Source organism: Sciurus carolinensis, chromosome 6, assembly GCF_902686445.1.
Source record: "Sciurus carolinensis chromosome 6, mSciCar1.2, whole genome shotgun sequence".
Classification (NCBI taxonomy): domain Eukaryota; kingdom Metazoa; phylum Chordata; class Mammalia; order Rodentia; family Sciuridae; genus Sciurus; species Sciurus carolinensis.
In genome coordinates, this window is record NC_062218.1 from 107,275,496 (window position 1) to 107,291,674 (window position 16,179).

At 51.7% G+C, this 16,179-nt stretch overlaps 1 protein-coding gene across 8 annotated transcripts in view; it reads right to left on the reverse strand.

Moving 5' to 3' along the window:
- Window positions 1-2,450: 2,450 nt before the first annotated feature.
- Window positions 2,451-16,179, reverse strand: part of Il17b (interleukin 17B) — a 42,868-nt gene continuing 29,139 nt past the window's right edge. For 5 of the 8 annotated variants that reach the window (XM_047555623.1, XM_047555621.1, XM_047555619.1 and 2 more), the window contains 4 exons: window positions 11,725-11,792; window positions 7,652-7,724; window positions 5,298-5,587; window positions 2,451-2,987 (listed from right to left, as the gene is read on the reverse strand). In XM_047555623.1, the coding sequence (XP_047411579.1) occupies window positions 2,756-2,987; window positions 5,298-5,587; window positions 7,652-7,672 (543 nt within the window). In that variant the 5' untranslated portion in view covers window positions 7,673-7,724; window positions 11,725-11,792 and the 3' untranslated portion in view covers window positions 2,451-2,755. Of the gene's footprint in view, window positions 2,988-5,297; window positions 5,588-7,651; window positions 7,725-9,359; window positions 9,499-9,537; window positions 9,601-11,724; window positions 11,793-16,179 lie in introns of those variants that run through there. The other 3 variants (XM_047555624.1, XM_047555625.1, XM_047555626.1) reach the window with 3 other exon arrangements.

Below are 16,179 nucleotides of genomic sequence, written 5' to 3' on the forward strand. Positions count from 1 at the left end.
GAACTAGCAGCAGATCTTGGGCTCCCCCTGGAGGCCTCTGTGCGCTGCACTGTGGGGGACGGGAGAGGGCAGGTTGGAGGTCCACGTTGAACTGGCAAGTAAGTGTCCCACCTCATGGAGTGGAAGTTTCTCACTAACAAGTAGAAAACAGGAAACACGTGTTAGACTCAGTCCAAAGAAGGCTCCAGAGTGCCAGGTAGGCCTAATTCTGAGTTCCCTGCTGCTGCCTTTAAACCTGGAACTAGGATGGCCATCCCCCTACCCCCTGCCAGCCTAGGCTCATAATGCCAGGCTTCTGAGTTGCAGAATGGGAAAATTGCAAAAAAAAAAAAAAAAAAAAAAAAAAAAAAAAAAAACCTGGAAATCCCTAAATCCCACCTACTCATTTCACAGAGGAGGAACCAGAAACCCCCAAAGATGTAAAGACATCATCCATGTAGAAGGGCCTTTTTTTAGCATCTCCATGTTTCTGATGCTCTAGTGGAGGAAAGGCCCTTCTCACCAGGAAAAAGGGATCCCTACTCAAATCCCTACACCCCCAGGCTACACTGGTCTCCAGGACTAAAAGCAACCCTCCTGGAGCTCAGCTCTTCCCACACCCTCACCCCACCTCCAAAAAGGCTTTGGAAACTTATGCCCATCATGCAGGCCTGCAGTCTCAAGACCTGGAGTGCACAGACCTAGGGGTGGAGTATAGGACCAGGGATGAGTCTCAGTGATAGAGCACATACCTAGCATGCATGAGGTCCTGGGTTCCATCCTCAGTAACAAGAAAAAAAAATTATATATATATATATATATATATGTATATATAATGTATAATATATATTATATATATATATATTATGTATATATACATGAAGAGCCATCTGTGGGGGACTTAGAGTCAAGCAACCCTGAGGGAGGAGATAAGGCTGCTGAAGGGATCGGCTCAGCTGGCACATGAAATCTATTTTCCATGTGTCTGGAATCAGGCTAAAGCTTCCCAGAGTAATTTTAACCAGTATCCACTCTAGAACAATACCAAAAAAGGTAAGTTACTTACCACCCCAGACAGACACATACCTAACCATTGGTTTTTCATGAAATAGACTCCTGAAAACATTCAGCACTAGGGCTACTTTAAGCACTAAAGCTAGGAAGCCAGGGACAGGATTCCTACAGAGGCTGTTGGCCCTTCCTCTGAAGTTAATTCTAAAGTGCTAACTATTCTTACCCTCAGAAAATAGCTCAAGCCCCTCAGCTGTCTTAGAAGGAGGGTATTTTAGATCCTAGGACAGCTGAGTTGGGATTTGCTGCAGGGGTTAGAGGGTGAGGGGGAGGATTGAATTGCCAGGGCTAAAGGGGGGAACACGGAGTTAGCATGGAGGGGCAAGAGCCAGCAAGGGCATGTAGGGCTGTGCTGTCTTTTTTGATCAGCAAAGTGTCTAGATAAAAGCCAGCGGTTCCCAAAGTATGGTCCCAGACCAGCAGCAGCACCTGGAAACCACTATACTAGAAAGAAAAAGAAACCATTGCATAAAAATGAAAAATATCCAGTCCCCACCTAAATCAGGACCTCTCGGAGTGGGGCCCAGCAGTCTCTTTCAACAAGCCCTGCAGGGGATCCTGGGACTTGCAAAAGTTTGAGAACCACTGATACCAGCAAGCTATCTAATCAGATGTGATGTGGACAGGGCTGGATGAAAGAATGATCTGCATTGATTCCCCTCAACTCTCGCATGTTTCTTGAAAGCCAGGGATCCCCAGCCCAGAAAACAATATACACTCATATGAAAATTTTAGGGGGTCACTGGACCAGGTTGAAAATGCTTGATCTGTGGCAACCTGGAGGTCCTTTGGGAGACCTAAGTCTGACCTGCAGAGAAATCTCAGAACTGAAAGATAACTCTATGAATCATCTACTATAACCAGGTAAGGACTGGCCTCATAACCGCCTTGAGAGGCTCAGCTGTAGCTTGACACTTTCAGGGTGCAGAGCTCACCACTTCAAAACAGTCATTTCCCAGGATCCTGAAGCGATTTTGATAGAATTAGCTGTTAATTCCTATATCGGTTTATGTCAACCAAGTTTCAATACTATAGGTGGAATATGGGCTTATAATACTGAATTAAAGGAAGCATGACACTGTCCTAAGTGATAGAGATGAAGGTATTTTGTTGTTGTTGTTTTGCGTTTTGTTTTTGTGTATGGGGTTTTTTGTTGTTGCTATTGTTGTTGTTGCTGCTGTTGTTTTGTTTTTGGGGTTTTGTTTTTTGTTTTGTTTTGTTTTGTGGTTTTTTTTTTTTTTTTTTTTTTTTTGACACTGTGGCTTGAACCCAAGGAACACTTTACCACTGAGCTATATCCCCAGCTCTTAATTTTTATTTTTTATTTTGAGACAGGGTCTCACTAAGTTCCTTAGACCTTGCTAAATTGCTGAGGCTGACCTGGAACTTGGGATCCTCCTGCCTCAGCCTCCTGAGTCTCAGATTTACAGGCAAAGTGTCACCAGGTCCAGCTCGAATGCAGCATGTTTAATAGCCTATCTCAGAGTTAAGGAATCAGAGTGATGGAAAATCCTCCTTCATATTGAATTGAAATAGGCCTCCCAGGGATGGCCAAGCCCCATCCCAGTTTTGGTTTAGAGCCACAAGCAGCAAACCCAAAGTCTTGTTTTACAGAGGACAGCATTTACTTTTCACCAGCCTTGCTTGGCACCAGGTGCAGGGAGGCCGTCTCCGGCAGCCCGCCTGCTTTCTGGGTCCTGGAGGCTCAGAAGATGCAGGTGCAGCCCACAGCTATGGTCTCCATGACCGGGCGCTGGCGACAAGGCCCGGCTCGCGGCGGGGGCGGGCAGAGGCGCCGGCGCACTGGCACCTGGCTGAACACCGGCACGCTCACCATGCTGCGGTCCTCCTGCATGGTGAAGGGGTTCACGCAGCCCAGACACAGGCACCGAGCTTCGGGCAGGTCAGCGGGAATGCGGCTCGGGTCGTGGTTGATGCTGCGGGAGCGAGTGGGAGAGAGCTCGAGGTGAAGGCGTGGTCACAAGTGAGCAAATGAAGTCCCTCCCCAAGTCCCTGCCTTCACTTTTGTTGCTGCTTTTGTTTGTTTGGGTAGGGATTGAACCCAGAGGTGCTTTGCCACTGAGCTACATCCCCAGCCCTTTATTTTATTTTATTTTAAAATTTGGACTTGCTGAATTGCTGAGGCTGGCCTCACAATCCTCCTGTCTCAGCCTCCAAAGTTGCTGGGATTAAAAGCCACCACGGTGCCTGCCTGCCCTCACCAAAGTTTTGATTCCTACCGCAAGATTGTGCTGCGCTGGAAGGCCACTGGCCACATGTGCCAACTTACATTGAAATCAGTCAAAATTAGTTCTTCAGGCTCATTGGCCACATTCCAATTGCTCAGTAGCCACCTGAGGCCAGTGGCTACTATATGAGATTTTATACCATCACAGAAGTCAGAAGTCTATCCTAGGGTCTCAGAATGTAAGCTGTGTGACTGGAAAATCTTTGTGAGAGAGGACCCTGAGGACCAGCCTGTTTCTTTATTTTCACTCAACAGCTCCATGTTCCTGGTGAGGATCCCAGAAGGAAGGAAGGCAAATCACACGCCTGGAAGTTGTCCAGTTATCCAGTTATCCAGATCAAGGTCACTAGCTTCTTACACCCAGCAAGACACTCATCCCTGTACTAGGTTGTGCTATGAGGACTATAGAGAAGTCTAAGGGCTCCCTTCTGCCTCCCCACCCTATTTTTATATTTGGGAGGAACTTAATCTACAGAAATAAAATGGGAACACATCAAAGAAGAGGAATCAGGGCTCCTGGGTGCACTTCAGACAGTCCCCACTTGTTCAACGCATGTATTGCAGATTCACCATGTGAGTACTTCTGTCCTAGACTTTTTTTTTTTGGGGGGGGGGAGTGGTACTGGGAGTTGAACCCAGGGGTTCCTAACCATTGAGCCACACCCCGAGCCCTTTTTTATTTTATTTTTAGACGGGGTCTCCTGAGTTGCTAAGTGCCTTGCTAATCTGCTGAGGCTGGCTTTGAACTTGCGATCCTCCTGCCTCAGCCTCCCAGGTTGCTGGGATTATATGAGTGTGCCACCATGCCCTGCCTGTCCTAGACTTTTTAAGAGTTTGTTGCATAGAATAGATGAGTCCCAAGTCCTCTCCTGGTGCTGTCATGGAACCTAGCATGAACTTGCTGTGACCTTTCTGCTGTGCCTCAATTGCTGCTTCTGCTAAGCAGGGGTGGAAACATGGGCAAACTAGACCTACGAACATGCAGCTCCAGCATTGTGCTAGGGACCTTGTTAGGAACACAGGACCCCATGGACCAGAGCCTACAAGCTCCCTGAGTGATTCACAGGTACAGTACAGTGAGGGAAGTCATGTTCGGGAGGATCCTTACTGACCCACCCAATATAGTCCTATTCCAGGATTGCACTATCCAATAGCCACTGGCCACATGTGCCAACTTACATTGAAATCAATCAAAATTAGTTCTTCAGGCTCATTGGCCACATTCCAATTGCTCAGTAGCCGCCTGAGGCCAGTGGCTACTATATGAGATTTTATACCATCACAGAAGTCAGAAGTCTATCCTAGGGTCTCAGAATGTAAGCTGTGTGACTGGAAAATCTTTGTGAGAGAGGACCCTGAGGACCAGCCTGTTTCTTTATATTCACTCAACACATTTCATTGGTCCCTTCTGTGTGCAGGCACTGAGCTAGGAAGTGGGGCTCTAACCAAGGTAAGAATCAGGGCAGCAGGGTCGATTCCCAAGTCAAAACCTGGCTGTGCGTCCTAGTCACATGTAGATATATACTATACCATGTTCTGGGCCTGAGTCCTGGACACTGTGATAGCCTGGGGCATGGAAACCCTTAGGCAATCCTGATGCACCACTAGGGAGGTCCCCATCTGGCATAAGAGGTCGGCATGGACCCAGCAGCAACACAGCCACTGACAATTGTGTACCAGGCATGCCACTGCCGGACACAGTGACATCTGGGGAAGGCCTTGCAGGCCCTTCAGCTGGGACATAAGGGCAGTGCTGTGTATGGATATGCCCACAACAAGCCCACAATGTGGGTACTACTATCGTCTCCATTACAACCCGGGAAACTGAGGCCCAGAAAGACTAACCAACTGGCCCAAAGCCTCACAGCTAGTGAGGCCAGGATTCAAACCCAGACTTCAGACTTTTGTATCCAAAGCTTTGACCATTTCAATGACTGGGTTATTGGCAAATGTCCCCACCCTCCAATAGAAATCTGGCCTGCTGCTGCCCGCCACCTACCTGTAGCCCCAGGGAGACAGGCTCCTCTTGTTGGACAGCCAGAGCTGCAGGTTGACCTCACACTTCCTCTTGACTGGCTCAGAGCTGTTTCTGAGCTGGGCCACCATCTCGCCAAGGTTCCTCTCATACTCCTCCATTCGGGCGTAGGGCTTCACCCGGGACACCAGGTCGAGTGGCATCTGGTGAGGACCAGGGGCCAGGGTCCCAGGCCGCCCTTGTCCCTTCCTCTTGCCTTTGGGGTTCCTAGGCTGGCCCAGCCCCAGGAAGATGGAGATGACCAGAAGGAGCAGCTGGGGAGGAAGGCCACTGGTCAACATTGGGAGCATCAAGTCTCTCCGGGCCCAAGGGGAGGAGATGGAAGAGGAAAGGTCTCTGCAGGGGCCTACCATGCCCTGACCTGGTCCCACGTTTGCAGGTGCTTGCTGTGCACAGCACTCTGAGATGGGCACCAGTCACATCTCCCTCTCCCACCCCTCATCTTGAAGTCCTAAAAATAGGGCACCTCGGAAAAATCTTCCCACCCATCCACTTCTATCTGCAGCACTGTCCTGGCCTGGACATCTCCACAGTCCCTTAGCTGGGCTTCCCGATGCCCCTCTGGTTCTTCCAATCAATTTCTCCACACTGTGGCCAAGGATAGCTGTTCGAAATGCAAATTTGATAATGTCACCTCCCACTAGAACCATTCCCATTGCCCTTAGGGTACTCCCAGGACTCTCCCTGCTTCCTCTCATGTTTGTGCTCCAGTCTCAGCCTTCTGTCTCTGTACTGGCCTTCTTCCCTCCGGCCACAGGGACTTTGCACAGGCCTCTGTCTACAGAGTTCTGCCTCTTTCCTTCCTTCTAAAGCCCTTTGCACCCCCACATGTGGGATCTAGTGTCACCACCTCAGGGATGCCTCTGGACTTCCTTGGCTCTCATAACTCATGAGTCACTTGCATGACTGTCACCTTACATTTGTATGTGTGATGCTTTTATCTGCTGGTTCGCCACTGAGCACAGACTCCCCAAGGGTATTGTGTCAGTCTGGTCCTTTGCGTCTGCATAGTGCTAGGTGCTTAGGTATTCAGGGAGCACTTGCTGAGTGAATGGATGACGCCACCACCCCTGCCCTTGTGTGGTGACAGTCCTCAATCCAGAAGGAAAAACAATGCTAATGTCAAGTGCAGTAATGGGCCTGTGCAGGGGTGGCTGGAGAAGGGCAGGGTTCCTCTCAGCTTGTGCCAGAGAAGCAGCCCCACCAAGCTTTCCTGGACAGGGGACTCAGGGGGTGCTTGTAGCACGAGAGGAAGGCAGACATGGGCAGAGGGAGTCGAAAACTCTTCCGGGTGGGGGAGAGCAAGAGAGAAAGTCTGAGCAGGTTAAGAGCTTTGCTGAAAGGATACCGGCTGAAGGAGAGTGTGTGGCAGGAAGGGGGCACAGGGTGAACTGGGGGGATGAGCCAGTCCCAGGCTAGGACTCCCACAGGCCTCCTTCTCAAGGACCCCTGTACAACCCGCCCCATCCCACCCCACTCATGGCCAGCCTGGCCCTCTGCTGCCCACTTCTCCCTCAGCACAGCAGGAAAGCCTGTCTTATGCAGAAGAACCAGCCTCCCTTGGAAGCCAGAGAGAAGCAAGCCAACAGAACCTGGGTGGGGCAGCAGAGCTTCCAGAACAGACTGACCTCTGGGGAGTCTCAGCTCTTGCCTGGATCTAGTCAGGCCCCACATCTTCCCTGCACCCCTCCCCCCGCCCACAGGACCCAGGCCTGATCCATCCAGCCTATGCAACAAGGCTGGACCCTTGGAAGCACGTCTCCGCACAGGCCCTCCTGGTGGACCCGTTTCCTGGCAAAAAATCTTCAGAGATTCAAGTCACTAAATTCTTCTTTTGGTCCTAGATTCTGGGGCAGAAAAATGTCTCTCTAACAATAGGCTCTCTCATCTGAGTTTCTCACGTGGCATTCCTAACCTTAGCTCTCCACTCAGAGAAGCCCAGAGGAGACTCAAAGCCCCCTCCCTCACTTTCCAGATGGGATAGAAACAGAAGGACTTGCCCAAGGTCACACAGCCTGCCCGGATCCCAGGCCTGGAAAAACCCCCAGTGGCTGAGTTTGCCAGGCTCTCCCTGGATGCCTCTGCCTGAAAGAACTTCAGTGTGGAGAGGCTGAACCCTGAGCAGGAGCCGAGCGACCAGCCATGGCTGCAGGCTCTGAGCCCAGCTCTGTTTCTCTCCAGTCCTGGAGGGGAGGACAGAGGGAGAGCTCACCTCTGCAGAGTCCAAGCCAAACAGCGGCGGTCATTAATCAATAGGAAAGAAATAAGAAAGCATGCAGGCCCTCCGGGTGGGGGTGGGGCAGGGGAGCGCCACGTACCAGGTTGTGTGGCCAGTCCATCCCGGGCCGTCAGCGGCCTGCAGCTGCTGCCCGCCTGGAACCCCAGATGCCGCTGTGGAGAGAATGGCAGCAACAGGATGGAGCGCAGCAATTATAGCTCTACAGGGGGCTGCCGGGGGAGTGGGTGGGTGGGTGGGCTCATCATCAGCTGGAGCCTTGGGCCCCCAGCTGGCTGGGCCTAGCACAGTGGCAGGCGGTGAGGTGTGTGGGGGCAGGCCAGGAGCCGGGCTGAGGTGCCCAAGGGCTGTTGACCAAGGGACAATGCCCTGTGTGTCTGGCAGGGCTCTGGCTGGTGGCACCTCCGCCTGTGGCCTGCGGCTGGCCGCCCGGCCAGCACCCACAGGGCCAGCTAAGACAATCAGCTTCGTTTGCTTTGGGGATGGCAAGGGGGTGAGGGTGGAGGAGGGACGGGCTGTTGGTTGGTCAAGACAGCAAATGTTCTCGGAGAGTGCTGGCCAAGAGCGGGACACGGCCCTATCTCCCAGGGAAACCGCCTCAGGCCCTCGGTCTCTGCCAGCCTCAGGTGGCAGGGAAACTGAGGCCTGCTCCAAGAGGAGGTTTGCCCAGTGTCGCACAGTGAGTCAGCAGGGACAGAGCTGGGGTCTGTGCCTGGTTCTGATGCAGAACTTGATCCCTCACCCCACACTGTTTATTTTGGGATATTTTCTGCACAATTCCAGCCCACTATGAATGTGTTTCTGAGTGTGGGTGCTTCACGCAGGCTGGTGGCAGATCCACGAGGACTTTATGGTTGATTGTTCTGGCCTTCCTGACACAGCACTCCCCTCGTGTGTGGAAGGTCTCTAACCCTGGGCCTCCCCTGGGTGGCTGCTTGTGAGTCCCCTTATCTCTCAGCCTCAGTTCCCTTCTCTGTAAAATGGGAGTTATGCCCAAGAAGAGACAGTGACCTGGAGATTCCTCCCTGAAATCTTTCTGAGCCTCAGTTCCCACATCTCTCAAATGGGAATAATCATAGCATCTATCCCATGGAAATAATCCATGTTAAATAGCTGGCACAGAGCCTGGAACATAGTAAGTGCTCAATAAAAAAATATTATTATAAAGTGATTTCATGACTATGATTATAAACATTAGCTGTTCTGATTAGCATTAGAGCTGGCATGGTTTTTATTAACAACTGCCTTCTGACCTTCTGGCCCACCCTCCTGGCTGAGAGAGCTAGAGTTCTCCCATATTCAGGCCACAATTTCATGAGTTCAGGTGACCCCAGAGTCCCCAGGTCCTGGACTCACATGCCAAGTTCTCTCATCTGGAGGGAATGGGCCAGGTGAATGTGAGCGAGCGAGCAAACCCACACAGAAGAACACGGGGAAGGCCCCTGGGACAGACCGCCAACACTGCCCTGTCTTGCCGAGGGCCCATCTTGGCCATTTACAGAAATTGGCGAGGAGAAGAAGGCTGAGCAAGAAGCACTCCTGAATGTCACAAGATTAATCTGTCCAGGGCAGGTTTCCACAGCATAACTGAGAAGCTGGCTGGGGCTCCAGCCCTTCGAGAGATACCACCATATTTGGTCAAATACTAGACAGGGCTCTGTTCTGTCGTTGGAAACTCCAGAGGGAGGGAGACTCTGAAAACACCTCCTTGGGCAACAAGGCCCCCCACCCCCAGCCCTGGCTGTCCCAATCCCTCTGCCACTGTCCTTTGAACAAACGAAAGGACTAACCTGAGTGGGCAAAGGAGGCATCCTGGTTGTATTCTTTACTACCCCTCTCAGGGTCCCGTAAGCATGCAGCTGGGAGACCCCTCCGGTATCCACATGAAGGTAGGGAAATTGAAAGATGGGTACAGGGTCCGGGAGTTCCTCTGCATTTCATGACCCCCGAAGCCCCCAGTCTCCTTACCTGCTGGAACACACAGCCCTTAATTCTGCCTTCCAAAGCCAGAACCCAGCAGCCTCCCCAGCACCCAGCTGCTGTGTCTGTTAATAGAGATTCCAGGGTCCCAGCCTGGAGATTCTGATGTAGGAGACCCAGGAATCTGCATTTTTGGAGGGGAGGTACTGGGGATTGAACTCAGGGGCATTCAACCACTGAGCCACATCCCCAGCCCTATTTTGTATTTGATTTAGAGACAGGTCCCACTGAGTTGTTTAGCACCTCACTATTGCTGAGGCTGGCTTTGAACTCACTATCCTCCTGCTTCAGCGTCCTGAGTCGCTAGGATTACAGGTGTGCGCCACTGCGCCCAGCTAGGAATCTGCATTTTAACATGATCCTGGTCTGGGAGCTACAGGCATCCTCACCCTTCATCCAGCTCCTTCTACCCACTTTACTACAGGAGGGAAGGCCTTGCCCAGGATCACACGGTGTGTCTGTGCAGAGCCGGGTACAGACCTAGTCTGCTAATTTTATTCACTTCTCCTCCCTCTCAAAGTTCCTATCAACAGCTCTGGGCCAGGCTGGGCCTCCTTGCTGGTCTAGAGGGCGTCAAAGAACTAGGTCAGTACTTCTGGGGCACAGACCCCTCACCATGGGTTCCCAGACACGTGCCCAGGACTATCACTGGACTTCCCAGTCCTGGGCCATCTCAGGTCAGGAAAGAGTCTCTTCCTCCAGGCTTGGCTTTGAGAAATCGTCAAAGGATCAACTTCCCTTAGAGAAGTCCTGAGTGTGAACAATGACAGGCCATGGGACCCAGCCCCAGAGGCCAGAGCCAGGCCTGAGAGGACATGGGAACCGGGGTTTCTCATCGGAGGCTGGGCTCCTTGCTCTTGAGGCACAGGAGGTGGACAGTATGTGCCAGGGAAGGAACTGTGGTGAATGGGTGAGCAGTGGGTGTTCCTGAGAGGCTGTTTGCTCCAAGCTTCTCCAGGAGCAATGCAGCACTCACCACCAGGTGGCGCCACCAGAAAGCCAGACAGCCCCAGAGGGCTGCACACCCTGGTGGAACTTCCAAGTCAGCCAGCCGCCTCTTCTCTTTAGCCTAGAATGGGCCCTGGAGCTGAAAATGAGGAAATGAGCTAGAGGGTAGGTGCCCTGTGCCTGACCATGGCTTCCCTAGGGGCCCTACTGCAGATGAGGACCAGCTCCCACGTCAGAGCAGGAAGGACACGGCCAGCCAGGGTGCTTGCCAAGTGAGTGATCCCCTTTACTTTGAGCATTTGCTGTGCTTAGGCCCTCAGTATTTGGCACCTGCACACCATGACCCTCAGAAAGTAACTAGCAGTAATAACAGTTTCTGCTTAATATCCACCTACTGTCCACCAGGCACCGAGCTGACTCCTTCATGTGTGTTCTCTCTTTAAATTTTCCCAAAGGCTCTGTCGGGGGACTTGGGCCCTACTTCATCCTAAAAATTATGACTTGGGTTTGAAAGTGAAGTTCAGAAGCTTACTTAATCACCTGCCCAAAGTCCCAGAATATGCAAGGCAAGTTTGCCCCTGTACCAGCTGTTCCCTGCCGTGGGCACTGCAGCCAGAAGGGAAGGCTATCCCACAGGTCCACTGGCCATTGAGAATGACCACCTTCCCCAACATCTTCAAACACCCTTGATCCTGCAAGTTCAGGAGTTCACTAACCCAAGGCCAAGTTGTAGTACTGGGGAGTGGAGGAGAGTCTGACAGCCCCCTCCCTAATTTGTGGACCCCACAGCCACAGCATTTCTGGCATGTGGAAAAGACTCACTAAATACTGATACATTAAATCAAACCGACTCTAATACGGGATGATAATCCAGGATGAAGGGTGAGAGGCCAGAGCAGTAGGAACCCAGAGAAGAAGGTGCAGCCCTGGTGGAGGTATGGTGTGTTCAGCATCCTCAGGTTAACAGACCTGAGTCTCAGTACTGTCCCTACCCGCTCACAGCTGTGTGACCTTGGGAAAGTTACTTGACTTCTCAGAACCTTCATTTCTTCTGCTCAGTGAAGTTAATAACAACATGTTCTTGGGCCTGGGGATGTAGTTCAGTGGTAGATTACCTGCCTAATATATGTAAGGCCCTGGGTTCAATCCCCAGCACCACCAAAAAAAGGTAAATAATAACAACTGGTTTATTGCAAGGATCAAAGGAGATGATGCATGTTCAAGTACCTGGAAAAAGTGATGACCAATCAATGGTAGCTTCGTCAGTGGCCTTCAAGGATGCTTCTGGAGTGTTCCTAGGTAGGAAGGGCATTATGAGATAGGTAGGGAGGAGGCTAGAGCCAGTGGAAGAATGCAGAGACCTCTATCAGTGGGCCCACCCTGGAGCTCAGTTGACCAGAAGGACCTGAGGGGTTTGCTGTAAAACCTTGCCCAAGTGGACCCAGTAAGGTTGGGGAGGCGGGAGGCAGGAGGCGACTAGCAGACGCCTTTTGCTGACTGCGGCCAGGAAGGCACATCCCCCCAGGAGGTCCTGGCTCCTCTGCCATGCCGCCCACCCTCCCTCCTGGGTAGAAGTCTTTCTTCCAGGCCCATATTTGCACAAATGCCTGCCTCACTGCTCACTCCAGAGCCCCAGCCAAGAGGGGCTATTTTAAGCTCCCTGGACGGGAACATTGTTGGTGGGAACAGTCCCAGCCAGCTAGCTCCCAGTTCTCAAAAAAGGGAAAGGCCTGGGTGAATGGGCGGCCCCCCAAATGTGCAGAGGGACCCTCTGCCCAGGCCAGGCACAGGGGGCAGTCAAGGAAGTGAGCTGGGGCAGGGCTCTCTGGGGACAGTGCCAAGACCACCCTTCTGCCCGTATCCAGCCATGAAGATGCCAAGTGCTTCCGGGTTGCAGACAGACCCAACACTGAACCTAGTACCCATTAACACTCCTCACCACAGACCACCAGAAGCAGGGGGTGCCTCATGCAGGCCCTTCCAGTGCAGGAACTCCTCTAAAAGGTCTTGGCTGGATATTCCCTTCAGTCTAGGGAGATCACTCCTTTCTAGAACACATATTCCATTTTACATAAGATATCTACTATTTGACCAGTTCGGGCTATTTTTATTGTAATCCGGTTTGGTTTTATGTGTGCCTGTGTTCGTGGTGTGGTATTTTGGTGGGTATTGGTGCTATTTTTGTTCTTTGATTTTGTGAGGAGCCAGTTTAGACTAATATTTAATGCACAGACTTCCACCCAGAGTGGCCTGCATCCCAGCCCTGCCACTTAGCAGCAGAGTCACCTTGGACAAGTGACCTAACCTCCCTGAGTCTAGGCCTCAAAGGGTGACGTCACAAGACCTTGTAAACTGCCTGGCACAGGGTGGTCGCTCAGTGAATGACCTCACTCTTGTTTAGTTGTTCGTATTATTCTTAGTTCTGCCCAATCAAGTGGCACAGACAATTCTAGTCAGTTCAATTCGAGAACCTTCCAGCTGCCAGAGCTGCCCAGGAATGGACCAGACTACCTTGGAAGGAGTGAGCGCCCATGAGTCCACGAGTTTCAGCACAGGGCAGAACACCAGTTGGGAGCACTGTGAGGGGAAGGGTTGGGCTTCTTGGGCTTTAAAAATAAGTTCCCTTTCAGCTTCGAGACCCAGGTCCAGATCTGTCCAAGGCCTCAGGCCCCATGTGGTGCTGTCCTGCCTGGCTTCACCTGGGACAGGAAGAAGCCAGAGGGAGCTGGTGAGAGACATGGAATAAACAGCCTGTCCCGAGGGCAGCTGAGGCGCCGGGCCCCCTGCCCACCAGCACATCCTCCCTTCAGTCCCAGGGGATGTTTATACTCTGGTCAGAGTTTACAGGACGTCTGGATTTACAAGATCCAGAATCCTGACATTTCTCCCAAAGCTGTCAGCCCCTCCTTTCGCTGGGTAGGTCTGTGTCTATGTGGGACAGGAGGCCCCACCTTCCAGCAGAAGGACATAAAAGGACAGACAGCATGAGAAATGTTACCTTCAGGCCCTGGCTGCTGTCAGGAGGGGAGTCTGGGGGCCAGGCCTGGTGGGGCACCAGTACTGGCTTCTGCAGCGCGGGTCCCAAGGCCTGTGCCCTGAACACCACACTGAGGCTGATGGTGCTTGCCAAGTGGGCCTTGCATGCTCGCTTCTGTTACAGGCTCAGATGGTGCTGTTTTGACTGTGGTTGTTTGGTTGAATATCCGTGTGTGAATTTGTGGAAGGTATCTTGAATATGTGTGTTTTGTTTGGTTATTGTTTTGAAGAGCCATGGAGAGAGAGCTACAGTTCAATTTGAGAACCTTCCAGCTGCCAGAGCTGCCCAGGAATAAAATGGACTGCCCTGGAAGGAGCGAGCTCCAGGCTGCCAACATGCCTTATTCTCAGATGTACATCTCAGCACCTGGCCAGGGAGCCTGGGACCAGCATGACCAGGGCAGCACTTGCTGAAGGACACTGTGAGGGCTACTCATGACCACCACTTGGGGGACAAGCAGAAACTCTGAGACACATTCTATCACCCTTGAGCAAGGGGCCTTCATGGCCATAGCTAAGGTCTCTGTCCCCATTCTCTCAACACCGGAAAACACCTAAGCCCTCAAGTCTTCCATAACTCCTGACCCTGGCCTCCCTGCAGAAGCTGGTCTCTTGGCCTGGACCTGTGAGGGCACAGTGTTGAGCAGCAGCCCCAGTGGTGGCTAAATACCCTGCCCAGTGTGCTCCCTCAGTGTCTGTGAGTCACGACAGGGCGTTGGCCTATGGGCCGTGAAGCACCTCTTAGAGCTCTTGAAGGGGTCCATTCACTTCCCTTAAAAATATATATTGAGCACCTCCTTGAACCTGCACTGTTCTAGGCAATGGGGATACACGTTCCTGAGCTTGCTTTCTAGCGAAGGATGGGGGAAATGACAATAGTGATAACTTCAGGACCAACCTGCAGCTCTGGGACTCTTGCTGTCCCCCTCCCCTCAGTCCTCTGTACCGTCTGCATTCGTGGGAACTGCTACATCTTCTGGGAAGCCCATGACCTTGGCCCTCAGGGCATGTGGAGGAAGGTACAATGTCTCCAGAATATGAAATCTTGCCAAATTTCCATTGGAAGGTCAGTTCTCATAAATATTGTGAGGAAAGAGGAAGAAACGGCTAGTGTGGAATCTGACCATTTCCAAGGTCCGGTTCCCAGGAAAGAAGCCTCCAGAACTGCTCCAGTGTTAGAGGCAGCTTCAAGGCTCCAGCCACGGCCCAGGCAGAGGCTGGCATCAATCGCCTGCTGACAAGTGATACTCCTCACGTGTGGATACTCTACAGTACAGGAAGCAGTTTACTCCACGAGTCAACCCTATGAATATGAAGATATTCCAAAAGAGGAAAGAGGGCCTGTGAAGGAAAATAATCTGCCCATGATCTTCCTCACGCAGCGAGGAAAAAAGGGACTGAGTTTGGGATGAAAGACTGGGTCCCCAGATCACTTTTGGCCACCAGCTACCCTAACCTTTGCCCCACCTTGGGGAGAGTTAAGGAGCATTATAAAGGGCAGTGGTTAGAGCTGGGTTGGTGTGGTCAGAGTGGTTAGGACCACAGGCCAGTCAAGTTATTGCAGTCATGGCCACCTGGCTCTATGCACAAAGTCACATCCCAGGGAATGTGTCTGGTGAGAGGGCTTTGTGCCAGAGGGACACGCTTTCTGAGTTGGCTCTGGAGAGATTGGTGGGGTCAGGCTGACCTTGATCTTCTTCTCCCCAGGACTGTGAGCTTGGAAAAAAATGAGGATTGTTGGCCCTCAGTCTGACTCACACAGCTATGTTCAAAGCTTTTGTCTTCCATACTGAGATTCCCTTGTTCTGCATCCCACTATCCCAACTCCAGAGCTGGCTTTCCAGAATCACTTACAAACCTTCTCAGTCCATGAACCACTTCTCTCACTCTTGAGCTCCACGGGCTCACCAGGAGTATTTTGCTGGCTTCTGAATGAGACTCCTATTAAATATTGCTGGGGTTTTTAGTGATGGCTTTAAATGTTCCTGCTCCTTCCTTCTGCTGGCTGCAAATTGACTCTCTGAGAATAGACAGCGCAAAGCCGCTCCCTTTGACCATGGCAAACAATGTCAAGTCGAGACAGACCAAGTTCTGCTGCAGCAACAAGCAACCCTCAAATCTAGGGGGCTCAGCCCAGCAAAGGTGTCCTTACCACCCATGCTACATGTCCCGTGTGGGCTGGCAGGTCGTGCACTGTCCTCAGAATGGTGCAGGGCCACAGAGATGGAAGAGGCATCGTAACGTTCTACAGGCGTTGCAGCAGATCTGCAGAGGTCAAGGGTGGGTTCTGCAATCTCTACTCCAACCACATGCTTCCTCCTGGTAAATTTGAGCTACATCCCAAACCCTTTTTATTTTTATTTTTTTATTTTGAGACAGGGTCTCGTTAAGTTGCCAGGCTGGCCTTGAACTTGTGATCCTCTTGCTGCAGCCCAAGTCAACCAGGATAACAAGTTTGAGCCACTGTGACTGTCTCTTTCATCTCTTAATTGTCAGTATCTCATCTGTTAAATGAGAAACTAATGATAAAGGACCTGCCTCACCGGTTTGCTGGGAGGCTGAGGATGGGCATAAACCCTTGACACGGAGTCTGGTTCATAGGAAGAGCGCGGGGTCAGTTCCGATGATGTTGGCCTATAATGTGAC